The sequence below is a fragment of the Ptychodera flava genome, chromosome 22 (genome assembly GCF_041260155.1).
Source record: "Ptychodera flava strain L36383 chromosome 22, AS_Pfla_20210202, whole genome shotgun sequence".
Lineage (NCBI taxonomy): Eukaryota > Metazoa > Hemichordata > Enteropneusta > Ptychoderidae > Ptychodera > Ptychodera flava.
The window spans coordinates 14,298,114-14,325,917 of NC_091949.1; the positions used below are offsets into that span (position 1 = coordinate 14,298,114).

A 27,804-nucleotide genomic window follows, 5' to 3' on the forward strand; every position below is an offset into this window, starting at 1 on the left:
GTTGTAAGGGGACAACTTGAATCCTTCACCCTCCTCCAAAGTTGCAGTGTACTGGCCCAATCCTCCGTTGACAACAATGAGGACAGACCACATTTGGCCTAGAAAGGGTTAGAATCCTGCTACCTTGACATAGGACAGAGATTGTTAGGACCCGAAGAGTTGGGCACATCCTATAGATGTATGCTGGTCTAGAAATTGTGTATTAAAGAGAAAAGGGTGTGGTTTCAAAGTAAAAGACATGGGGCTGAAAGGTCGAAATTAGAGTTATTAAATATCAGAACTATTGAGTTAAATTTGACTCTACCAAAGCCTGGTTGATATCAAAATTGATTTTTTGCATTCTGACAGGCGAAAACAGCTGTTGTCACATACCTGACTTGCTTCCAGGAGTATGATCCTCACCAAAACTATGTTTATTTCTGTTCCCAGGGTTGGATGCTTGTAAATGTTATTGACCTAAAAAGAAAGTTGCATTTAATTTTAGTGCTCTACACTGACCATTTCTCTTGTCAGCGCAGTGCATGATTAAGTTTTACTAGGCAAAGGGGGCATTTAAGTCGTTGTCCGAGTTACACAGCTTGTTCACTCATGAAGGTATCAACTCTCCGGCCAATAGGAGGGATGTCCTTGTTATTAATTGCCCGCTCTGCTCATAGAGATGCAAGAAATGGCAGATGATCAGACTTCAAAACTATGAGAACAATTTTTTTGAAAATAAAAAAGCGAGTTTGTCAAAACCAATCAGAATTCTGAATACGTGATGCCCCCATGATATGCTGTTATGGGCTTGCAAGCATTAATCATGACGGAAACGGGGCCAATTTGTCTCCAGGGACGAGTTATGACATTGCTTATATTGTAATCAATGCTTGGTCCCCGTGGCTGTGCGTGCATCTCTCCTTGGCTGAGATGACATCTGATATAACTCATGCATGTTGTGATCCACGTACAATGACTTAACAAGTCAGAAGAAATGGATTGAATCTGTCAAACACCATCAATTGTTGAAGGATAGTTCAAATGGTTTGGTGTCCGTTATTGGGTGGTACACTTTACGGTGCTATATTATGAATCTCCCATATCTGCGACCATCTGCTAAACTAACTACAGACCACTTCCCTCTTTCAGCCAAGAAAAGAAAAGTGATTACTCGCTTTTCCCAGCCCCACCAAAAATACACGAAAAACATTTCTGGATGAAAGGTCTTGAGCTGAACATCTGTCACCAGCTAGTCAAACGAAATGATTCGGTGTTTGACTTATTACCATTATATGCAATGACCTTCAATGACCTCAGGCGTTGTAAACGAATCTAAACGACTTCAAAGAGTCCATATAATTCTGGTGCTCATTTTTCTTTTCTCAGGATGGACAAATTGCACAATGCAGGGCAATGACTCGGGGGAAAACATTTATCCTGATGAAGAGCAAACTCTCCAGTGTTTACTACTTACAATATTCATAAGTGTCAGGAGGTAAAGTTGGATGTTAGACGTGCCGTGAAAGTCAACCACCGAATGGTCGGCGGTCAGCAGGACTTCGATGTTTTTTTCACCCGTGGACCTTCTGACCCTCTGATGCACACTGTCTCCAAGCAAAGCGCTGGCTTCTCCCAGAGAATGCGGCGATGCAACTGCGAGAGGACAAAACAGTGAAGAAACGATGAATAAGTTGCGAAGCAGGATTGTGAAGATGATCGGGCAAATTGGAGTACTGTGGCCTCAGCTGTGTAATTACATACGGTAAATTAACTGAAGGCTGCCCATTTAACAGTTCAATATGACAACGCTATTGAGAAGTGAACGTGTGCACTTAATATCAACTTTCGAATTATACAGTGTGACAAGTTGAGTGAAAAATGGCGATAAAATAAATTTACTCAACAAAACATTATAGACAATTTGTTCACAGGCCACGCTGTGCGGAAGCAACTTTTCATCATCATTTTGGGGTTCAAAAAAGGGAGAGAGAGAGAGAAAGAAAGAGAGGGGGCAGACCGAGGACAATGGGCACTTTCCTGTTGATTTAAGAGGAGGGTGGTACACTGTGGGGGTCAAACTTGTTTGGTTAACCCTGCGATTCACTATTAAGTCTACATAGGATCGGCCTGAACTGTGAAGTAGCGAGGCAAAGTACGTGGTTTGTTACGGGCAAACAGTCATAATATAACTTGATCAATCTTGCAGATATTTCTTAATTTTTTTCAACAAAGCTCGAGTCAAAGTAATTTGTAATATGAGACCATAAGCTCACGACTCGCAAGAACGACTTGCGTGTTTATTTTTACCTAACAGTGTTTTCAGAAGATGTGGCTAACATCTGCAAGGAGTTGCACTCATTTATTTAACATGCAGGAAAACACTTTCCTCGTACTGGAACGCATCATGGTGGTTGTCGTACAGAGCATTAACAACGTTGTCGTTCTGTTTTAATAGCTACAATAATTGTATCTCTTTGGCCCTGTCGTGAGGGCTGGTCAGTTACACCACAATGCACAAACCAGCCGATAGGTCCAACGCTCTGACGCTTTTGCAGCTCGTTCTGTCAAGGTTGCAAATTACAAAAGCTAATGAAGATTAAAACTTGTCGTCAATATAAGATTTACAAGTACATTATAGTGCAAGCGAGAGGTCCTCATTCAGCAGTCACTGTAATCAAGGTCTCAACGCCTCACAGATTGCTCTGGTTATTTCTATCACTTCAAAACTCACCTTCAAAGTCTCCGCTTTCTCGCCTCTCTCGAGGTTTGATTGCAGACCTTTTGTACATCACGTGTTCCATACCACCTTCTGATTGGTCACCTGTTTGAGACGTCACATTTTTCTCCAGTGGTTCGATGAAATAGTCTTCGCCGCCTACCTGTATAAGCCCTGCCTGGGGAACGGACCATATAAAATTTCCATCAAGAAAATGGTGTAGAATTTCAAAAATGGAATGACAATTTCTGTAACCTCTATGGCCGTGATTTTTTTTTCATATAATGCATGGTGCTTTTTCGGCATTGGAAACGCCAAAGGCTCGAGGCCAACCGTGCTTAGATTACGGGCTGTTTCCCGTCTCCTGTAAAAGGCACTACGAGAATGCCATAAGTGCTGAAATGCGATGTAGACTGAACGTCCGAAACAGACCGCCATGATAACCATACGATTCTTACTTATATCGTTTGAACAGTGATTGGCTGTAAGTTTAGTCATGTGACCATGAGCGATGACGTCACGCAAATGGCTACTCCTCCTCGAGGCCTCGCCATATTGTGGAGAAAAAAGAACTTATTTATAAACTTTATATGGACGCCTTCTTCAAAAAGGCAAAGCAAATGTTGATATGATATGATATGATATGATATAAAGAGTCAAATATATTTAAGATAAACTGTCGTTGAAATACAGGCGACGCCCAGCGAAACTTCCGGGTTGTATATGATGACACTATGTCATATGACTTTGCGTCAGTTGTGTTTCGACTTTTCGTACACAGGTCTCTACGAGGGGAAAAGTGGGCTGAAATTCAAGCATGATATCTATAATTCATGTCTCCAATATTTTTTCCGGAAGAGATGTGAAGTGAACTCGGGTTCCAACGTTCAAAAGTTTGTTGCCCCATGTATAAATTTCACGTCGAAAGACTTACACGGATTAAGACACACGTGGTGCATTGTTCACAGTGCTTTTCCCACCTCACATGCTTAGGCGCATTTGATTAATCCCAATCAAAAGATACTACATCTTGTTCCACTTGACAGCCGTTATAAATACCTCTTGAGACTTTTCCGGTTTTTCACTCCGTTTCTTATCTTAAGTCTTCTTTAGGTTAATTCGTGCCCTTATCTCTCTTTCAAACGCGCAGACATCTTTTTCCTGTCAAAAGTTGCTTATTTCTGGTTTTTGCTCTCATGTCCGTAATTTTACCGTATTACTCATGGTCATTCTGGACAACAATCACATCCTCCGTGCCATGCTACTTCTCTGCGCCACAGGGGGGTGAGTGGAATTTAAAGAGGCCAGCAAAGCACGCTACTCAAGACCCTCACCGATATCGGGATTTACAGGAAACATGAAAAAAAAATGAAGTCAAAAACAACAAACTTAAGAACGCGTAGCCGACTTAATACTGCAGGGAATTTTACACAACCAAGCGGTTCAACGGTGAGTCAGCACAGAGGAGCCTTAATATGTCTAGACGATGGCTGTCCTTATCTACAGGGTCAGTTCGACCAACGTTCATTCAAGTTATGCCCACTTAGTATGGTGGGGCACGCGTACCGCGAAATCTTTTGCAGAGAATCCACATCCTGTTTGTGTATGTACATAACAATAGCCACTTGAAAGTGACCAGTGTTGCTAGTTTTGACTTAACATTGATTGAGCTGCCCGAGAGAATTCCTCAAATAATCGAGGGGCAAGAGTTAATAAATAAATTTTTCTGACAGCTCGCATTCACCGACGTCAACAAGGCCCACTTCCTCTGTACCAGCGTTTGAATAGCTGTGGCCCTGCACTCAAGGGATCCGTGACGCTCTATCCATGACTTGGCACCCAACCGACACAATGCCCTGCAAATTGCCTTGTTTTAATCCTTACGGCTGAATGGCGAAGTGTAAAAAGTCGCCGTCTTTTGACATTAGTCGAGCTACTCTCTTTATTCAAGCGAGAAATTATTGCAGCTACTTTCATCTAGAACGTACAAATGCCTCCGGGTCGCCATGGCGACGTTCTAACTTTTGCTCGTCTGAAATGGAGTCGATAGGTGAACATGCGCACACTCAACAGAAATAAAACTATTTCATCGGCCATTTCGTGTATTCGTGATGATCGGTTAGCCTGGCGTCGATCAATTACTCGCTTCAAAGGAACTACATCAACGAATTGCTTGATGCAAAGAAAACACAAGGGAAGTCTATCTTTGGAAAGATGATCTCATATGCCGGTTTATCCTGCGTATTCCCGAGGAAAGTTACATCCTGTGCTGTCAAAGGAGATTTCAAAACTTTGGTAGTCTATACCTTCACTTTCACGTTCGCTTTGAGAAGTCACATTCAAAAATAGGAATATACTGTAGATCATACATGGAAATGTTACAATCAAAATGTCAATGTGCTGTTTAAAATTTTGCATTCTCGAATCACACGATGGTTTTCGTGAACCATTGTATGGGAAATGATATCAGAGCTTCAAAGGGAAATTCACAAATGCCAATAAATCAACACGTCATTTCTAAACCGACCACACTCAAGCCAAGCAAATATCAATTACGACCAATTCCCGGAGCGTGGCGTCCCAAAGCTAATTTCTCTATAATTAGCGAAATATTGTGTGCCCTTCCATAAATGTGTCGATCCTTGAACCTTGCAGGGTATATATAGTCTCGTCGATACCCCCGCACTAACCGAGATGCTCTTGTATTTCGCCCCCTGAGTCCACTCCAGAGAGACACCGCAGTGTCCCAGAGCGACCCTAAAATTTCTCAATGGCTAAAATGTGTAAATGAGAGGTGTTGGGTGTCATCTGAGCTGCTCGGAGTATTAGCATCTAGCCTGTTGAGCTGACGGTTGACACCAAAGGTAGCTAGCACGCCCAGCAGGCAACCACTTAATAACGTTCGTCTACCATGGAAACCGTATCGGTGTTCTTTGTACGGTTATTTCAGGATGGGTTTGAAATTCCTGCCGGTCGACCAATCAAGGCCGATCCGTGCCACATGCAAGGCGCAGCGTACCTCCCAAGATCTTGAAGATATTTGCAATCGCGAGGATCTTTGTCGATACTGTATTGGAAATCCTTGAAATAGACGTCAATGCCAAATTTAATGAAATGACATTTCCCTTTTACATCGCGACCGTCCATTCACAACTATATTACAAGATAATTGGACAATTATCAAGTTACCTGGTCAAGGACTCACTGAGGTCATTATTGTTTCTGTGCAACAGACAAGTAAAGACCCTCTTCCGTTTGTGGTCTGTCACGTTCAGAACTAAACTTTTATTTTACGCGTTTACTGTACGACTAAAATTTGGTATTTTTAGCTTAGACGCTGCTTACAGTATCAATTTTTAAATTGCGCCAATGAAATTTATGTCCAATCTACTTACATTTTGTCAAGAAAGGCAAGTGACCTGACACGCAAAGGACTCTGGGTATCCTTCTTAATTCAACCTTGTCGCTAAACCCTTGATATTCATAACTTTGATCTTGATTGTTCTTTATATCCGATGGATCATTTAGGATTTTTGAAATAGGGGACGGTTTTCTAAATGTTCCTTACTTAAAATCCGTGGACGTCTATTTTACGGGAAAGATCCCTGGTACGAGAAGACGTCACGCCTACTCCAAACCTACTGGTGTCTGTGTTGTATTTTGTTCAATATCCAGTAATTCCCCTATCCAAAGCTTTGGCAGTTTTCACATCAATATTTTGAACCACCGCGAAACAGCACAGCACGCTTCTAATCCAGAGTACGCAGCACGTGATTTAACCGTGTGGATGATTATATGCGCGGTACTGACACAGATTGAAGCAGATGTATACACATTATATGAACACGAATACACGGTGCACATACCATAATGAAATCAGGTTTCATTGTCCAAACATGAGGGTTTGTTGAAATCATGGCAGAGTTACCAACACCGGATCTCAAATGACAGATCATACGGGTAGTCCAAACATGTATTGGAATCATATTTTCAAACATCAAGCGGTGAGATCAGTGGGTTAGGCTAACGCCACTATTATTACACTATGTGGACTCCAGTTATCTGGCTAATATATATAACATTTGATAGGAATGGACCTGCATGATAGCAGCCTGCTACACCAGAAAAGATTGTGAAAACTATTGGACAATTTCTGATACAGAATGAGTATTGCAAGTTTTGCAATTCGTTTATTTCGTAGGCTCTTTACCAGCATTTCATTTCGTGTCCTAATTTTACATTCGATTTCGTCCGCTTTCGTGTATTCTTTGCTATGTTTTAATTGTTTCAGCATAATGTATATTAAACGATGACGGAAGAAGGTCGCTATGGGTATCACCTTTTTGCTCAACATGGGGATTTTAGCTTTCAAACATTTCATGAGCGTCGTTGTTTCTTGTTTAAGAATTATAAATATTGACAGTCGTTTCAACATGTCTGGCATCTACCACAGCCTATGTGCAAGATATCGCTACGAACCGACGTAGGTTAAAACTTTATGACTGTATACCATTTTACGTACTCTATTTCGTACGTTGTGAAAATTTACTGCATTCCGAAGGCAAGGAAGTTGCGCCGTTGACGGAGCACTCATGCCGGCATTTCAAAACGGTGTGGGTCCCTGAGGCGTACAGGGCAAACCAGACGTGTGGGGGATCAAGTGTCGATCGCCGGAGCTTCAGAGGGGAACGAACGAGCAAAGCAACCTGAGAGTATGTTTCAGTAAGTAAGTCACGGACTTTGGGGACGGTAAACATACAATTCTGGCCAGACGGACTTTTTAATCTGTGGAGGAAGGGGTCTACGTGCACATGCGTGCTCCTCCTCATAGCCTGAAGCGGCCGCCAGCTCTGCCAAGGAGCCAGACCAATTACCAACGCTCCTCTCCATACAACCGGCCAATGATAAGCTGCCTGAATACACCGAACAGCTGGACAAGGCGGCTACTCTTTATTGGGTCACCATGTTCCGTGTGTTCGCGCTGAAATGTTCAAGGCGGACGGCATATAAACAGTCTTGGGTACTAGAGAGTGGTGCTGATGGCGAGAAACAGCTCGTTAAAATGCCAGCTGATGCATTTGGGGGTACGCCATCCATCTGTTGGGTTCTCAGATCTAGGTCACTGCACGGGGGGAAAGCGAATCTCATTTTTCATCAATTCTTCATTAGAGTTGTATAAAACGGCTTATTATTTTGATGTGAGACACAGGTCGTGCGTAACGTGACCCCAGATAAGACAATTAAAATAACAGGGGTACCTACTCGGTTGATCCGGATCAAGGGAGGTCGATAAGGATGCATATGGCGCTGATGAGAAAATAAGAACCCTGATTGTAGACCTAACAAAAATATAAACTGAAGTTGGTGTCCACTCGTGCTTTCATGTTTATACGTTTCTCGCTAAGTGGCTGATTATTGGCGTGTCCCAGTTATGCAATGTCTGGTGACCGGTGTTGAGAGAGGTAAACCGATGCTTCATCACAATGTATATCAGAGAGCATGCAGACAAATGCCGCTATGCGCTAACAGTCGATGCATTCACATTAGGCAGACTGTCAACGGCCCGTGAAGCCAGCATACACCAGTGTATACTTTGCGTTCACTTATTAACAAGGTTTGGCACATTTGGGGAGTTGTGTAAGGACGACTGGAGGCTAAAACAATAATCGACTGCAAACATGTCATTTCTGTAAGACAACTTCAATAAATTAGTAGCTTTTTGCCTCATGGCTCCCCTCCCTACGCTTTCAAACTCACTTCAAGACTTTGGTCATGGTGACATTACGTGACACTGTATTGTTGTGCAATTATGCATTGTGTTTTCTTGTTGAAACTTTTTTTACCTAGCCCACTTAAAACCAGGGGCTGCTTGTTCAACCGGGATCGTTTAAACAGGCAAGATGAACGTCTCAGGAGGAAACTTGCCATTCTAGTCACTTTAAAAGTCTTCTCTGCAGAAACGGTACGGACTATGCCCTCAGGGGCTAGTCTTAATATTTAGAACAGGTAGCGGTATTTATATGTGACACGGACAATGAAGCGATTGTATGTGCAACCACAACATGGCTAAACATTTAATGCTTCACGCAGCAAGGCCGACTCAGGATTTCAGAAGGCACATAAGAAATTAGTGCTGTCTTTCTTGTGTCCTTTGAGACGGTGCAGAGAATGCAGAAAATTGGTTCTTCTGTGACACCGACTCCTGCAAATGCGATCACAGAAAATGGAGTTGTCAGTTTTTATGGGAATTTACTGTAGCAGGGGCCTTGACTTCAATTTGTAGGCCACGGACCAAGCCTAGCTTCGCCATCTCGTGAGAACTTGTAGAAATTCGCAGAGTCACAAATAAACGCCGATCAAGATGGTACTGCTGAGTGACGTCACCGACACAAATGATGTGGGAATATTCCCTCTGTTTTAAAACATTGATATCTTTCTGAAACTTTCTATTTTCTCGACGCCGATGAGACTATTCGGTAACTGTGAACACAGTACGCGTTCTCATATCGTAAGATCAGAGCCCAGGCTTTTAGATCGAAGTCAAAAGTATTACAAGTAATGCACAGTTAGTTTAGCTGTTTTATTCTCTCTGTCTGAGAAGTTTCACTGGCTTTTTTCTCCAAGACAAAATTGTGTCGCCGGCCAGACATGTCGAATTCGACTCACGCATGTAACTAATAGCAGTCAGATTACCATTTCTCGTGAGCAAGTTTACGTTTTGCCGCGAGCTATCAAAAGTTTCCCGATTTAGTGACGCTGGAGGGAGGCGTGAATTATTGGAAAGAACATGGCTACTATTGGTTTTGGGATTTTGCCCTGCCAGACGCGGACCAGTTTGCGTTTTTGAGTCTGCAACAAAAGTCGACAACCGGTGTGCGTGGCGATGTCTCTATCAGACGCTCGCTCCCGGTCGATTTCATTAGCATTTTTTTTCACAAAATCGGATCCATTTCAATTGCTGATTCCGTCACCATGTCATTGGGCCGGGCTGGTTATCTCCAGCGAATCTCTCCTTGCTACAATGGTTTGCGTGTAACCGATATGTTCTACCTTAGTCGTGAGGAGAAACAGCCCCCGGGTAGCAAATCCCAACCACAAAGCTCGGGCAATTACCAGAGAAAAGGCCATCTACGTTTACTTTTCTAGTTAGCAGAACAATCTCGCTATGTAACGTATATAGTGGACACTCGTTGTGCCAGGTCGATTTTCTCCCCTTCCTCATCAACTCTGAGAACTCAGATATACATCACGATGGAAGATGGACCTAGTTAGCAGTGAAGCTAGACAATAAATGCCAATATTTTCTAACAACCACAACCACACCAACACATGCGTTGTAGGGTGTTCGTCTTTCTATCAACACCCGAATTCTTGAATACTGCAGCGGCATCACGAGGCCGAAAATGGTCATCGAAACAGCGTTTTGTGTTTTGGAAAGCAAAGAAACGATAAACGTCTTCGCACTTTTCCTCCTTAAAATATTAGGATAGGAAAAAAGCCCATTACTCTTTAGTGTGCGGTTGATGGTGATTTTAACTTATTAACTGAATTCCGCCGGCAGTTTTGAGAAAAAACCATTCCGACTCCCGTATGAACCACAAGGAAGTTCCCTAGCGCCAACAAAACTCAATTATTTCTATTTTTGAATTTTTAGCAATATATATGCTTGTGAGACAAATCATAAAGAATGAGATTATGGTAGTGGGGTTTACGTATATTGATGTCAGATTCATTTCGACGTTTCCTGTTCGGGCTACTATCCCACGATTCGTCGCCAGATGGTTTTCTCAAGTCAACGTTAGTTTTTTTATGATCTATTTTCCTTGCGGGAATTGGATAACACCGAGGTGAATGACTTTATTGTCCTGAAAGAGTAAACATTTCCATCAATTATAAACACTATTTTCTCCAGATTTACATCCTCGAGAACACGGCTGTCTTGCGTGATTCTTAGAAGAAAAACAAAGTGCAAGAGGCAGTGAGTAACAAGCGGTTGCCTAGCAACACGGAGCATCCCGCATATCACTCTTTCACAATATACTGCGATTATGGCGCATGGATACAATCATGCTAAAGTTAGGAAAAAAAGTCATGATGACGTTAGTTACTATAGCGACAGCAATCACATTGTTTTGGGGTTATCTAAGAATAAACCGTTGCTTTAAAAATGGAACCTTGCCGAGTGCGTGTTTGGGCAATACGTTTTATGTCTTCAAGTTATTTTGGGAGAAGGGATGGGAACGGCCGTTTGCTGCTGAAGCATATGTTTTAATCGTCTTAAGTCAACTCTCATTTAAAATAAACCCCTTCAAATGGTGTAACACGACTAGCATATCAAAACTCCGTCAGTCAATTTCCCTTCATATAGACGCAGTGAACAAGCCGCACGATTTTGGCACCCTCTTATGATATATTTCAAAACATGTCTTCAAGAAGGTCATTTTGTGATAATTTGGCGGATTTATGCCCATTTGGCGAAAAAATATTGCCCACTGATTCATTTTTAGGTAGCGCCAAGCGTATCGTATCGCCTTTCGCACAGCAAAAAAAGATGCTTAAATCAGCATGCCCCGGGACTTGATATACGTATATCTGTGGTTTAACCTCCCGGGGAGAATTAATGAAACTTTATACGCGTTACAGATGATGTTATGGTATTTTCTGTCGATGTAACTGAACCTGCTCTCCCGATTCAGTAAATATATTTGCGTTGTTTTATATCAACAGCAGCTATCCTCTGGTATACATGTGTACAATTGTAACATTTTCATGCTGCATCGGCAGTGATAGTGGTTCTCTCTGGTTCTTAAAGAGCGTCAGCCTTTCTCCCATGTTAGAAATTCCTGCAGACTTCTGCCTCACTCTCGTGTGCGCTCAGGTCTTATTGCTCGGAAAAAGAATTGAACTTGATCGGATTTAGCTAATGGTAATGTTATGTCAGTCGGGCACAATTGAAACAATTTTTGCTCGGCCTATTACACGAGTTAAAGACACGCAATTTCCTAAAGCTGTTCGGTTTCATTTTGATAAATCGCAGCAATTTTGAATACCGAAAATGCCATCTTGTTTTTTTTAGGCATCACCTGATCGCCTTCAGCGCCGATTTAGAACATAAGATAACAGCCACTCTTATTCACAGTGTTAATTTAGGCAAGCGGGGTCTATTGTGCATGAAGTTATACCCGAAAGTTACATCCATCGGAGACCAATGTCCATGACCCATGTCAAAATTAATGTTGGAGTTTAGCGAGTCAGTAAGCCACAATAACGCGCCCAAGTCTTATGCATTCGCTCTAATCTTAGCGACGGAGATATATTCGGCTGTTGACAACTATACACCGAATCACATTTGATTGAAGATAGCTTTCCTCTTTCGAATCATACATCCGTATTTCTTGAAAAAATGAGCAAATGGTTTGAATATCTATGTACTTCTTGCAAAATTGACACCGAAATGTGGTCTGATCCGGTTTCCCTAACACGACTTTACCCACTTACAGCTGTTCCCGGGTCTCCATCGCTTTCCAGAACACATCTCCGTGTTTCTTGGAAAATATGCAAATAGTTTGAATATCAACTGGTTTCAAATGGCATCACCATGTGGTTTGAATAATGTTTCCGTAACCTGTCCGATATTCACTCACAGCTGTTGAGTCCTTTCACCACGTCAATTGTTGCCATTTTGCCCTCATAAGCAACTGATTTGATCAATAACTTTCTCGCGAGATGATATCCCACGATGATCGACTGCGTGATGTTGAAAAAATATGACAAATATGAGCTTCTGCTCCGTTTTGAATCCTCATATTGCGACCTTTGGTCCTGTCCCTGTTGTTTTTACATTAACATTACTTCCGCCTCTAGCTTGGCGCATCAACAGTGCCATCACTTATCTGTTGATGCAATGTCACAATCTCCTCCGTATTATTTTTTGGTTATTTTTGTTTCACGAGAGAAGTTATCTCAGTCATCCGCGCTATTCCGTGAACTTGCACACGTCGAGTTGTCGCTTGTCAAATGTCTATTAAAGCTCGGCTTACGGGCACGACGCCTCGGGCATTAGTGGCATAATTTGTGCTTTACGTAGACACCACAAATTACGTCACAAAAAGTGTACTAGTATTCATTTTGCGTCAGAAGTAGGACAGAGATCTGAAAGCCGCTGATGACCAGACATACTTCGTACAAAAAATAGATTCGATTGCTTTTTTATAAATAATACCTCACCAAAATAATTTCAACATTGTAACTTGTCTCTTTACTTCTCTGACTCTGACACTCATAAAATTATTAAATCATGTTGATTAAGAACTCGCGGCCTTATCGACACTATAAAACATATTTCAGGTTAACTCCCAAACCTTTCTTGCCGCACCACGTCACCACGACAAAATGAATTCTTTCCAGGGTAGGAAACTTAAGAATATGAATTCTTAGAGTGGCTGTCATTCTTGTCTCTCCTTCATAGAGTCCGACAGGAAAGAAATAATTAATATTCTAACTCAAAACAAACGAAAATTAATCCCCAATAAAATCCCTGTACTAAGAAAGAATGCAGTTGACGTGCAACGCGATTTATCGCGCCAAAATCTGAGCCATTGCCATTACCGCCAGCGCATGAGGGCAAACTAGCACAGCTTTCAGATGTGTGGGAGCTGTTGACGTCATGTATTGTCGGCGCATGCCCTGGTAATTGAAATGACCCTTAGGCACATTTTGACCCAATAACTATGAGGCTATCTCGCTTCGCATCAGCTCATCGTCACGGCAGAGCTCATTCATCAGTTATTTCAAGTTGTAGGAATTTTTCCAAAGTCGGCAGATGACCCAAATGACATTCATGATAAACTTGAACCGGAAATGTAGATCAAAACTGTTGTTTTTTGGTGTCTTTTTCGTATGTATCTTGCATTTCGCGCCGTGATACTGTGTCGTCTATTAAAACATTTGGCATGCTTTCTTTTCATCCGTGAGATTTGCTCCGACGTTTTCGGTCACAGCGAGGTTATGTTTTCGTAGACTACCGACTGGAATGTCGGTCCATTCAGGGTTTTAGGTTGAACTTAAAGCTGAAGTGAGCGAACCCTCTCGACAGTGCATCATAGAGTTGCTCGCAACACGAAGGCCTTGTCGTGCAATGAACTGTGCAACTACGATCAAATAGCCCGAGAACAAAATACTTGGGCAGATAAAATATGACCTATCTCCCACTAACGGCTGAACTTTGACCCTTTCAGCGCTGTCGACATTCTCCAGCCAAATTTTTAGATACAAATATTTTGACACTTCCCCCTCCATTTTCCGCTGGAAATATACGAAGGATCAAAAATAGCGGCGCATATGTCTTGCAGCCTGTTACATGGTTTAGATGTCTGACTCTCATTTTGTTTCATGTCTGTTGATATTTATGAATATTAAAAATGACAAAAAAGCTATTAACGACAGCTGCAAAACGATTGAAATTAGAGCCCGTGCAATTATGACCTAGTTGACGGTTGCCATTTCAGAGTACGTGAAGTACGCCTGAAGTTATTTTCTATTTTTATGCCTTCAATATAACATAATTACGACATCAGATTTTAGCCACTCCGTTCGTAGTTCATTATTGAAGTCCTGAATTGGATACAAGATTGCATTGACTCTGACTCAGCTACCCCCGGACCACACTGAATCAGTGATAATATTCAAACCACAAGAATCCGGGGGAAATTCCTCCGTAGATTCGAACAGATTTTTCATTTTTTTCTTCCACCGAGCTGACAGCGTCCTCGATGACCAATTAAATCCTAACAACCACGCTTCCTAATATGGTATTTTACGATGCCAACCACGGGCACTCCAAGAGTCTAGGCCAGTCTCGCGGGTTATGCATTCTCAAGACGGCCCTAAAATAGATTTCTAATAAGTCGAAGTAAGGCATTCAATAAAAGAAAACGTGCACTCGAACGCGTAAGTGAAAACCTGTCTCGTATCTGCGTGGATTTGTGAAATACGTGGCTCTGAACATCCTGCATGCTCTAACACATTGTCCACTCACGAAAATCTATCACACCGTGAGTTGTTATTCATTTATTAATGTGACTTTCATGCTCCGGAACGACTTATCCGATCAAATTTGAAAATTTATGAGAAGTTAACATCTATAGATCCGAGGTCAGAAGAACTGCTGACTCCGCATAATAAGAACAGGATTTCAATGAATATCAAAAAGCCTTTTTTGATCGATGAAAAACAACGACTTTAATCTTTCACTGGTGCACTGAGATTAGAGGCGATGGCTACAATAGCTTTTCGAATCGAGCGTGCGTCACCGGGAACGCAACACAACCTTCTCTGAAAAACTACCTACGTGACAGTCAGTGGAGAAAGACTCAGTGACGTCACAGTGTCCTGTGGTAACTGGGAGACCAGGGACCGATCTCGCTTTTCAAGGTTTAGCACAACCTCCATTGCTGGCTGCTAACGCATGAGCCTACAATGAGGATTCGGGGATAGTAGTCGCGTGTGGTCCATATTCATTAACATTCTTCTTACCGCAATCCTGCGTGGAAAAATTTCACCCATAATGCATGCATAAACGATTAACATTTAATCGGCGAGCAAGAAAGTCTACACACACCGCCGTTCACACCAGCTTTGATTCGTCTACTCAAGAAGAGCTTACCATGTTTTCGTTTTTTAAGTCTGCTTTGGCCGGTTTTTTCCATACCGATTACTGCTTAGATTTCTTTGTAAGGATTTCCATGATTTGTGTGTGGTACATCTATCGGAGCATATATAATTTATAACCGCTTGTAATCGATTAGATAACTTTAACAACTGCGAAGACATGCCGATTTTAACTAATTGAGATTTTAATTAGCGCCAGTTGTTCCTTAGGATCATGCTGCCACCATCGTAGAACTGACTTTTTTTAACGGATGAAAATCTCCTATTTAGTTTGTCTGTTTCTGGATGCAGATAGGTCGGTTGGAGTCATTACCGACAAAGCGCAATTGTCGCGGTTCACTACCAATCAAAAGCAAAAACTGAGTAACAGTTGATAGCGTTGATAATCAGGGTGAATAGCAATCAATGGTGTTGGTCTCATGACAATTGCAAGCGCTCTCGCGGAAGGGAAGAAACAGGAGCAGAATATTGTCGTTTGTTAGGCTGGCTATACTGAAGCCGCTTTTTCCTGCGGCTGCCTGATTTCATATTGGCTCACGCACTGTGAATAATAGCCGTGGCGAAAGGGATGACGCGTCTGTCCCTGAGAGATGCCGACTCGCCTGAAATTTACGGAGAGGACTGCATTAATCGGGAGGAGTTTGTTGCGTCCCTGGGCGACAGAATCCGATAAACAGGGCAGGGTGGAAAGGCGACACGGCCGAGGGAGCAGACACGGGGCCTTGGTGTTGAGGTTATGGGAAAATACCCCTCCCCGCTACGATATGTCATTTGCACTAACAATCAATCAATAGGCAGAGTGGGCGAAGCGTTCCAAGCGTGAAATTTATGCAAGTCATTCTAAAATTAGCACTTTTAGAATTGCGACTTTTTCCATCATGAACGCTTACCGTAAAAAAAGTTAGTAAATCACACATTTTCTCAAAATATCTTAACCTTTCAAACGCAAACCTATCAAGCGTCATATAATTTACGCTTATGGCTTTCTCGCCAATGTCAATATTGGCTGGGAACCTTCAATTTGTGTCTCTGAAGGTTCACGCTTCGGTTCTCGCATAACTCGTCGTATTTCTATCCGTGAGTTACTTTGCCTTCCCGGGCGATATTCGGTTTCTCCGCTTAAAATGTGGCGCACAATATAGATCTGTCCTCTTTTTTCTTTCTCTCCCGGCCGAAGAAGATCAGGGTCCTGTTTCTTTAAATAGTTGACTTGAATTTCAGCAGCGATCCGTATATCAAACTACTGTTCGAAACAAATGGTGAATATAGACCAATGCTATTATAGCTCAATTTACATGTTAACTTTCCTTTTCAAGTTTATGCCCTTCAGGGGAATTACGTTCTACCGTGTAATCTTCTAGTATAGTCATAAACGACCGCAATTCTTTGGACCAAGTCTCCGATCTGAGACTGATGGAATATAGAAATATAACTTTGAAATTTCATGCCATTCTCCCAATTTTCCTGCATGTTTCCACGCGTTCTGTGAGTTAGTGTCCGGAATACGCACTGACAGGAACAGATGTTGAGATCGCATTACCATGGGAACATACATAATGACTTCTTAATTGACTTAAAACCTGAACTATTACGGGCCATTGTAAAAAGCGATTTTTCACCCGGACCTGAGAAAGTGATACGGCTCCATTTGGACTGGCCGTACGTATCAGCCGCTCCAGCCGCTCGTGGGAGGACCATTTGCTCCTGTCCCGTTTGACCTTTTGCGATACCCTATAACTGGTTGCAGACATCACCTCACGATACAAGAACGTTATTCTTTCTTGAGAAAAAAGTTCCCACGGAAGCTGTCCCATCGATAGCAGGGTTGGAAAGGGATAGCTGCGTTCTTGACCGATAGTTTCAGCTTCCCGAATGCGATGGCCTTGGTGGGGTGAAATGAATGCGCTCATAGCTTGTTTTTTTCATTGTGTTGTCGCACTCAAGTTTTCCCCTCGCTCTATTTTCAAAGCGCGCGATCGAGTTCTGCCTCGGCGCAATTCAAATCAATCAATCAATCAATCAATCAATCAACCAACCATCTCAACTGAACTGCGTTCTGAACTGATGAATAACCTTCAAAGATGCTATATCGAACCATAAAATAATTTTCTCCGCACCAAATGAACCAGGCACAGCCGTCAAATTCGCCAACTAAACATTTAATCATATAACCTGAAGGTGATATTTAATCGTCACCTATAGTTTCAAAATAGTTTTCTTGTTGAAAATGTCAATCATGATCGATCCCGACGATTTAGAAAATGACAACACATCAACCGAATTTATCGAGTTGTAATGATGATGCGTTTGTTGCAGCGATACAACCGACAACTTTTGACGTACTACGGATACGGCAGTACTGACGTAGGACGACATTTTGCGCAGTGCGAATAATGAATGGACCACATCGCTTACTACCAGATATGCTGATCGAATGATGCCCGCGGGGGCGATAATTGATAGTTGTTTTGAATACAGACCAGGGCATCCCCTCCCACTCTGTAGCGTAATGTATACAGAAAAAAAACGAAGGCAGAAATTTCTGTGAAGAAAAGATCCCTTCTCGCCATATGGATAAACTCGTTCGTTCAGTACCTTTTAAAATACTCGAGTGATTCACCGTCGGCGAAAAGCGCCTGGACAAGGTCCTTCAGTGACGAAATTGCACCGAAATCCGATCCTACGAACGTTTAATGTCATTTTTGTAGAGTCGTTTCCGTTCTGTCAGCCTCCGTAAGTTATGAGTTTGGTCTGTGCATGGTACAAACAGAAACCGTACTTGAAGCCGAGCCAATCGCCTGAATAAGGTAAATAATAAACTTTCTCCCAAAGTTCAGAGAAGAAAAACAAGTCGCTCTCCCTGGCTTCGAGTACGTTCCATGTCCTCTAACATCAGACCAAAGCGCCAACGGCATGCTTTTCTCAGAACGTGTATTAAAGGCTTGCCCTCAGCAACTGTACACACATAAGCAGGATATATATAGTGAAATCACAGGACTGTATTTGCTTGCAAGAAGTGATATAGTCGATGAGAAAATACTTTTATTGTTCAAGGATCCTTTAGCAGAAACTTTCAACATATTTTTTTGTTTTTGCAAATACTGTTCTAGCCCTACTCGCAAAACCGTCTCGCAATATATAAAGTTCACTTTTTCAACATAGCCTGCAGTGTGTTTATTATGTATGATTTTAGATTGTATCATTGATAATTTTATTCGGGGGGGGGGGGGTAGAATCCTACCGTTGTAGAATTGTACACGTTGTGTATGAAGGGCTAATATTCTGACGCACATTATGAAGAATTGTGAAAAAATACATCTGTTTTAAAGCAAACGAAGAAATGACGATATCGGCGAAAGTTACAGCTACTGTCCCTTCGATAATGAGAAGGCTAGCGACGTGCGTTCTTGAAAAAAAAAGTACGGGTTGCAGGATGATTTAAAGACTGTCGGGCTTTTTACGTTAATCTACATATTTATGATATTACTGACCTTTCGTTTGCGCTCCCTCTGCGTGACGTTGCAACAAGATTGCTCTCGTGCCCACGCTCTCTCTGCAAACACATCAAGCTATTAGGATTTCAAAATTGGTTATTTTTCACGTACAGTCGTCAATGACAGTACTTGAAATACTGGCATTGTTTCCCAGCAGTAAGACACTCACTACCTACTCCCCTCGAAATTGACACAAGTCTAATAGAAGTCATCATTTTTCAAACTGAGATTAATTTTCTGAGTTCTGACAGGTACAAAATCCGTAAATCATGAAGAAAACACGCTGATGCAAGTTTAATTATCGACTTGTTACCTGTCTACAGGTAATTAGTCCACGACTAATCACCGATAATGAAATACAAGACCAAACTTAGATGACCTTAAGATCGCGACCTTCACTCTTTCACAACCCTAGTGAGAGCAAGAGTTAGAAGATATAATATTTCGATTTTCTGGCTCCAGCGTTGACGTCATTTTTCATCCAATATCGAGAGCATAAGGACAAAATTAACAACAAACATCGCATTAACGTCATCATTTCCGGCCTTCGAAATGGGAATCTTTTTTGCTGTCGTAATAACATAGTAATATGATATCAAACACAGATGAAACAATGCAGCTGCCATTATTTTCGTCAATTTCCTCTGTACCAGACCTTGTTCAGTCAAATTCGATAGACATGTGTGTTGCCTTATTTACTTATTTGTTTAAGGGTTTGCACAAATTATTGAACAACCTCTGGTCGTCGTTTCCGTCCTTTGACAACTATTCTGTCACATTTATCGGAAAACCGACGGTAGAACAAACTCGCATCGTCGCATACTTCGATAAAAAGTTTAATTCCACAATTTCTTGTCAATTTTCTCTCGTGTTACCTTCGACAAGGCAATTTCATGGCCCTAAAACTTGGCAATGGTTCATTACTTGGCTATGAAACTACGATAGGTATTGACCGAAAGTGAATGTGTTCGCTTTAAATCAGTGCGCATGCGTGAATTTCTGCCTGAACCCAAGAGCCGAGTAGAGAGAGCGAAGTCAGCTGCGTGCTAAAACGCGTTGCAGGGTAGGCAACATTGAATCTGTACTCGTAGATTTTCTCCGACGAAGGTGATTTTGTGACAAGCTATAATTAGCAGTGAACATACGTCACCACGCAGTTAAGATTCACTGAGACTTTTTGTTTAATTTTTTTTCAAATGAATGTTTTGTCAGGTTACGCAACCTAAACAGAAGTACACAGCGGCCGACAGTGGTTGTGTAACCTGTCGACATAACACTAATCAGTGGTTGTATAGATTCGCTAACTTTTGTGTACACGCTTGCATTCAGCGTGATATTCCGTCAGACTCTTTTCTGGGATTGTTTTGGTGGTATTGCTTTCCGATACTGTGGGAAAAATCCCACTCGGTACGACCTGCTTGCGATATCCCTCACATGTATAAGTCGACTTCGCTGTACCTCAAAGTTCATTTCTGGTCACTCCATTAGCACCCCCATCCAAAGAGAAAGAAGTAACGCGTGTGCCTATATGGCGAATCATCGCCCAATTGACGAGCACGACAAAACTATGAGCGTACTCCTGCATATTTATCTTACCCCATCACTACAAATCTACACAAACCGAGCTGTCCGTGAAACTGACACCATCTCTCGGGGTTACTTTTTTACTTTTACAAAGTCTCCTTTGCGTGGATATGAAGTCATTTCTCTACTATGGTGGGAAGAAGGATGGGCAAATTTTACTAATATCCCAATTTCGCCCTTTTCACCTTCTAGAAATCTTCGTGTCCAGATTTACAGTAGCTGCTGCACAGTCGATCAAAAGTGGAATATTTAGCAGATGCGATAATTATTATTGGATACTATTGTTTTTAGACGTAACGGAATACATCGAACTTCATTATCACGCAAAAGTCTCTTTTGTAATTTGTTTGTATCGTTATAACACCAATTAATTTTAACTGGAGCTAATTATCTCATTAAGGGCTACCCTCCATAGTTGGAAGAGCTAGGGGCGATTTCTAATGGTCTTCGTGCAGAATAGGACGGAATCGGTGTACTTTGTAGTTCGGTAGTAGCCGAAAGCGACAACTTGATAGCGAGATATATTGTTACGGGCGGCAACGTTCATGCTATTCTGCCGAGAAAGAAAGCCTTTCTTTCTCGTATGTACACTAACACCTTCAGTTATGGTGTCCTTTTAATGAGTTTTGGTGTATTAGGTGAGGAATTTCGTGTTCGCGTTTCTATAGATGGCGACAAGGTGTGAGATATCTTTAAAAAGTCTCTTAGCGTTACTGGACCGTCTACTGCACAGACTTTACAAAAGCCGTGATTGGTTTCCCTCACGGAATTGTCTACTTGTCACGCTCACTTGTGTAGCGCCCGGGAGATGAGGCTCCAGCGCATGAAGAAAATCGATACCGCGGGCGGTGGGGATTCGTGCGGGGGGTAACAGCGACAGTTTGGCAGTGGAGCATGGCTGTTCTTTGTTCGAGTTGAGTGCACATGAACACCGAAAGCGTCTCAGATCGTCTAGACTCCATATAACTGTTTGGCCAACATGTCACTATCTGCTCTGTACCGACAGGCAAACCAGGTCACATGACGATGAGCTATCCGCGATCACAAAATCGCTCGTTGCGTGCTCGCGCCAAGTGTTATCTGAACACCGCGGAATTGCATCTTAATCCACGTTGCGTGCAAAAAAATTGAAGCTCAGGGCTCATTTTAGATATATGGACTCCTTCGATGCCAAGGAGCCCATACTGTACACTTTCCCCCATCTGATTTAGTGTGAGTTTCAAAGTGCTTGCATAAAATTGAGAACTTACCAGTCCATTGCAGTTGCTAATGGCAACGGATGACCCGGGGGTGCCCATCACATCCCCTATGTAAAAACAGTCCTTGTCAATATTTTCTTCTTTTGCAAAATCTCCATCAACGGTCGTCCATTCGATTTTAGCTTGTGGTGCAAGCAGGTGGCTGTTCCGATGCACATTGAGCGTGAACTCTGACCCGAAGGCGTTAACGGAGAAATGTAAAGAGTCTTTGTCAGCCTCGCCCTCGAGCGGACTTCGACGGCTGCGAGCGCCACTCTCGGACTTGGAAGGTATGCCGTCGTCTCTTGTGGCCTCTCGGACTGCAAGCCGGTGCGAGATAAAGCCTCCATCAGGCGTCGAGAGGTAGGGCACGGTGACTTCAAAGTCCGACAACTTGCTGGAGAAATGATCTAATTCAACGGGGGGAGAGAAAAAATACATTGACCTATCAGGGAAGAAAAAGCGAAGCGCGCTCCTTCAGATCGGACGAGAGATCTGCTCAGAATTCAATGATGCTACGAGTTCTTCACTGGAAAGCGCTCATTAAAGACAAAATGACATTACACTCCATGTACAGAATCATGAGAGTCAACCACTTTGTAGAGTACAGTAAGGCGATACCTGGCGTGATTGATGAAAAAGTTCTCCAATTTGGCGGGAAAGCTACATAACTTTTTTTTTCTCTCGAAATGGTCGCAGAAAGAATTTCCCATAGTAAGGATTGGATTTTCTATGCCTAACTTTGGTCGTGCTTGCACGGTTTTACACTCAGCGTTTTTTTTTCTGGCTGCCAAATTGAGTGGACATTGCGGCAGCGATTACAATGAAGAACCACTTACAAATCCGGCCACAAAACGGAAGGACTTGAAATACAAGAAACTCCTTTTTCATCCGAGTATATATGGAAAGCTCTTTAACTGCACTCTAAAGTGATTCCATGCACAATACGAGACGAATTTAGATCTGTGAAGGTTTTGTCTGGGAAGGTCCTTCAACGTCACGTGAGTGGAAAAGTTTGTCTTGGCCTAGCCAAGAAGGTTACTAATTAATGTGTGCCTAGAGTCACGCCGGAACGGTAGCCGTGCATCTGAAGGCGAAACAAGGAGCAGTATCTAAGATTGGAGGTTTTTTTTTCATAATGATGGTAGCAAGTTGCAGTCTGTACACTTGAGTGGATGGCTGCCTAAGGGGAGCTCATATACCAGTATATAGTACAATCACTCATGCATTCATCGCTGAAATCAAGGCAGGACCCCACCGTCTAGCTGTCCACAATGATAGTCTTGTATGTTGCAATTTTCCCTGCGACTCCCTGCTTGCCGCCGTACACGTACAATGGTACCCTGAAAGGCTAGCCTTGCAAAACCCGGAACGTAATAGCTCCGCATAAAAGATCACGCGCGGAAGCTCGGGTATGTACATACGTAGTATTTTAAAAGAATAAACTTCAACAGTGAAGGGAATTTGTGTGTAGGCACGTACAAGCAACATAACAGTGAGAAGAGCTATAAATTACACTCATATTAATGGTTTACAAAGACGTGGATGGTAACTGGAGTAAGCTGTGGTAGGTGTACTAGAAACGATTCACCCCTCTACTGTATTGCTTGAATGGGAGAACCAATAGTCGGGCGGCATTTCACCGGCAATCAACCCCGATAATGACCTAAGTGGGGGTTGGACTGATTGATGGTTCAAGTTCCGCACTGACAACCATATTTTAAGTTGACTTTTTTCGAAAGGGTGCTGAGGAAAAGGTTGTTTATCAGCCAAAAGTAATTATAACGGCTCGAGTGGGTAGAGAAGATAGCTGCTTTGATGAAATTGAACAGCAGCGTTTAGTTATGACCGTCAATTTGGAAGATGGTTGGTTTGAGTTTTTGCTTACCTATACCCGGAGCGTGAAGCCTATTGGGAACCACACCTCCATGGACCTGCCAAAAAGCGGAGAATGAGAGAGATAGGAAAAAAAGAAACACACACACAAGCTTGTTAGCGATGCCCTTTGCACACTCACTGAGCGTCAAACGAGTTTGTGTATATTGAATCGGTATAAATAAATGAAAGCGTCATTGTGTCTTTCCAACTGATTTGGTATGTTCCACGATAGCGCAGCTAGTTAACAGCGTGTCAAGTGCATTTCAGACTTTCATGAATTATGCACACTTTCTTCACGACCCTCGGAAAGTTTTCTACAGCGTTTCCTACGTGGCAGGCCGGTGTTTTCTCCAGACACACTGCTTTGCAGAGTCGGTCAGCAAGAGTCGCCTGAATGACTGTTTGCACAGCATTGTTTTCCGCTGTCACAGCCACGGGGGCTCTGCTCTTTGCACGCTGCTTAAGTAGAAGTCCTTTTAAACATACATACAACTCGAATACACATACACACTATCACAAACGAAGGGAAACTAACCTGTGGAGCAGCCACCGAAAGAAAGGCAGTGATTACAATGAAGAGAGAAAGATCCACCTTCATCTTAATAAAGTTTCTTTGCACGTAGTAGTCCACACAATTTTAAAGTCTCCTGAGAATAAAACGAAGAAGCGGCGTGCTGGAAACAGTCTCGTAGTCAGCTGGTTCAATCGTCCTGCGCTGCCGACGGTGTGTGCCACTGGAAAGTCGGACCCGAAGCAAGTGCAATATCAATCTCCTCAGCTGGGCTGCCGTTGGTACAGTGAGCCAGAAACCCGTTGCTATTTCCCCTGTCAGCTTGCACGGACCCTGTGGATCAGGTTTACAAAATAAACGGATAAGGGTAAAAGCTTAGGCGATTCAATTCCAGCGTTCAGTGAGCCGAAGCTGAGACCAAAGTGTACATGACTGAGCCAGTAAACCTTGTGGCGGTATTAATGTGTTGGGGCCCACACCAGCTCGTTTGTTTGAAGTGACGTCATGCCCTTCGGTCCACTCTCTTACTGTATGATTAATAAAACGAGATTATTTATGCTGAGGCGGGGCTAGAGGAGTGATATACATACATGGGCGGGACCCGACTGGGTGAGAGCAAAATGGGGGCGGGGCTCTCGCTCGTCGTTCCTTTTTCAGTCCATGGCCCTACTGACTGGAACCGGCATGAAGCATTTCGTGTGTAGGCATAGATAAGAAATGAGAGGCGATAATTACGCGGTTTTAAGGGGCTCAAAACAAACAGAGAAACGCTCTTGTGTTGCAGTGCGGCATGATTTCCAAATACCAAATACTAGAAAAAGTCAACTCGTATGTCTGCTGATTAGACGCCTGAGATGAAAACCAGGTGACTTGTACTCTCTCATAAATGTGTACACATTGGGCAAATGTCGAAATGAAAACAAAAACTATTGGCGAGGTCTCGCTAAATAGCTGGTAGAAAGAGCCGGCATCCAGAAACACGTGTGGAGCGCATGGACTAACCGCATAGCAGTTAACGAACAGTGTGTTTACGTTACCTGGCTGACATATTGTCTGACTCTCTCCATACATCTACATACTAGCAAACGCAGATTTTAGAAAAAAGCAATATAAGTTAGTCGACAAACATGAGAGATTCTAATAAGCTTGCGTTGTGCTCTTTCTCTTGTGTAATTACTAGTTTATTTATTTATTATCCCAAAGGTGTGATTTGTTTGTTTGTTTGTTTCTCTACGTAGCGGTTAACCGTCGAGTCGTACCACTTGTTCGTTACGCAAAGTTTCCTGTATGGGTGTCCTTCAGCTTTCCGCTGACTTTCCACTAGTTTCACCGAACAGTTCCTTCGGGTCTTTCAGCAACGACACAAGGTTCTGACTTCAACAACCCTTTTGGCACGAACGGTATACTGTCTATAAATCGAAGTTGGGCGGCATCCGCCTCCATGCGATCAGTTCATGCACATTGTCAATGGACGGGGCTGTCATCGCTGTGGCGGGGCATAAGAATATTGAACTCAGCGACCCCACTCTCTTCTTCCCCCAAAAGCACATCATTTAAATTGTTTCATCACGTGAACTGTTTTCTCCTCCGCTTTGTATTTCTTTCACCCTCTCTTAACGGTGTGCCATCCTAAAACAAGAACAGTTTCCATAGAAACAGCTCTTCCTCTTCATTGATCTCCTTTACTTCAGAAATCCACTCACACTTTGCATCTCTAACTTCTGAAGACGAAGTTTTTTTCCGGTCTGACCGTTTTGGATGAGTCACCCCCAAACCCCCGCAACCCCGACTAATGTTGGTGAGAGAGGCTGAAAAACGAAACTTGTTTATATCATCTTGAACTGACGGCAGTGGATTTTTGACGCCAGCTTCAGTCGTCCAGCGCCAAGGGTTCGCCGACGGACGTTGTGTCGACTTTGAACCGAAAGCAACTTTCAGCTGAAAACAGCCGCAACCTCGAGTTTGGTTTACAAAGAGCAAAAGTGATTCTACTCATACATGTGTGGGAGGTAATTTTAAACAGAGCTGGCTTGTCACAGTGGGATATACAAGGCAAAGAACAAAATCAAGCCCAATAATGAGACCCATTATGTTTATTTTCATAATTTTCATAAAGTGGACGAAACTTAGCTCAAATCATCCTGTGGCGCAATTTTATTTCACTGTTGTATATCCAAGCGGGTTCATCGGGGTCATATACGTTCCACTGGGAAGTCTGTCTTTCTGTAAAGTTTGAGAACCTTGTTAAAAAGCAAGGGGATGACTCACCAAACGATACTCTTTTTCCCGTGGTTTACGGAATAAAATTGAAGTTGGGGCTTTGCCCGTCCAATGTGTCGCTGTTGTATTCTTTAAATAACTTTGACCGAAAACAGCTACATCAAATTTGTGCTCAGTGAATGAAACTAGTCGAACTGGAAAAGCGAAATAGGCTGCTTCTCCTAAAAGTGTTATCAAGATTACGATTTCGAAGTTTCTCCTTGATCGACGAAGTTTTCGCCCTGTTTTATGTGATCTGCATGCTTGAATGCTGTCATTTAAGGCTGTTTGTGTGAAGTTAATCTCATTTTTGGACTATTCCATCGAAGGATGAGCAAAGTTTGATGTCTACCATGTTGTAACGACGCCAATTTCGGGAGTTCGGAGATCTCGACACAACAAACACTGTTTGCACTAGTATCAGGGTTCTCCGCTTTGGGTTTCTCGACTCGAGCAATTGGCCAGATCGTTACAAAATGTGCGACATGCCCATCACCGTGAAACGATGCTGTCGTCATAGAAACGTCATAGTTTTAGCAGCCCTTCATAACCATCATTCAACAGTCGCTTACACTACGTGCCTGTTACACAGCAATAACTCAGCTGTTAGCTGTCCATGACTAAGGTTTAAGTCATACTGCCCTGGGGCGGTCTGGTCCTTACATTTGAAGGTCGCGCCTAGGTCAAAGAGAGATTTCTTTCACAGCCGTCAAACAAGCCCTCTTAGTGATATAGCCTTCATCCATATGCTGACCGTAAGATCTGGAATTAATGATAAAATCGGGATATAGAAACGAGCCAGCATCTGCAAAGTCTTTTTTGATCGGTAACTGTTTTAAAATTGGTTGATTCGAGTCTCTGTCAAGGAAATGATTTAATTATTCACAGTGGTATATGTCGCATAGTTATAATGATAAAGATCGTGAGTTCAAGTTTACTTTCCATCATCGTCGGTAACGATGAATTATTCCCTCGTCTTTATATTTATTTCCACTGCCTCGTTACCTCAAAGGTCATAACAGAATAATTTAGCAGCCGATGAAAGCGGTCAATTCGTTTTTCAAATCGGATTGATATAGGCGTGCAATGAATTCGATAATGTACATCATTTTCTAATGATTGGATCTTCTGATAGCCAAGCATTCATTACCACTGAGAAAAACGACAAGTTGTCGTTGCAAAGGCCGCTCCTTATAATTCTAGCTGTATCGGAAGAAATGATAAAAAACAAAATCTCTTTTCTAGACAGTTATCTGACAATAAGCTCTAAACTAAACGCAAGGAAGAGTTACGCAATAATAGAGTTGACAAGTGTTCTTGTCATCCTCTTTCACCCTGCGACCCTGGGCTAAAGGTCACCGTGTCAAATATTTCATTCGCTCAAGGTAGTATGCGCCTCGAAATTGAAAGACTTAAGTTGTTGCTCAAGCTTTTCTCATAAGATCTTTCAACCACTCTGTTTCAATATCAGGAATA

The 27,804-nt window shown here is 42.5% G+C and overlaps 1 protein-coding gene across 4 annotated transcripts in view; it reads right to left on the minus strand.

Annotated features, from left to right (window-relative positions):
* LOC139122751 (A disintegrin and metalloproteinase with thrombospondin motifs 3-like) overlaps nt 1-27,804 on the minus strand; it is a 50,942-nt gene that overhangs the window by 13,812 nt on the left and 9,326 nt on the right. For 3 of the 4 annotated variants that reach the window (XM_070688436.1, XM_070688435.1, XM_070688438.1), the window contains exons 2-7: nt 24,094-24,402; nt 23,569-23,614; nt 21,693-22,090; nt 2,711-2,873; nt 1,454-1,632; nt 373-456 (exon numbers count right to left, since the gene is read on the minus strand). In XM_070688436.1, coding sequence (XP_070544537.1) covers nt 373-456; nt 1,454-1,632; nt 2,711-2,873; nt 21,693-22,090; nt 23,569-23,614; nt 24,094-24,156 — 933 coding nt within the window. In that variant the 5' untranslated portion in view covers nt 24,157-24,402. Of the gene's footprint in view, nt 1-372; nt 457-1,453; nt 1,633-2,710; nt 2,874-21,692; nt 22,091-23,568; nt 23,615-24,093; nt 24,403-26,991; nt 27,091-27,804 lie in introns of all 4 variants that reach the window. The other variant, XM_070688437.1, reaches the window with a different exon arrangement.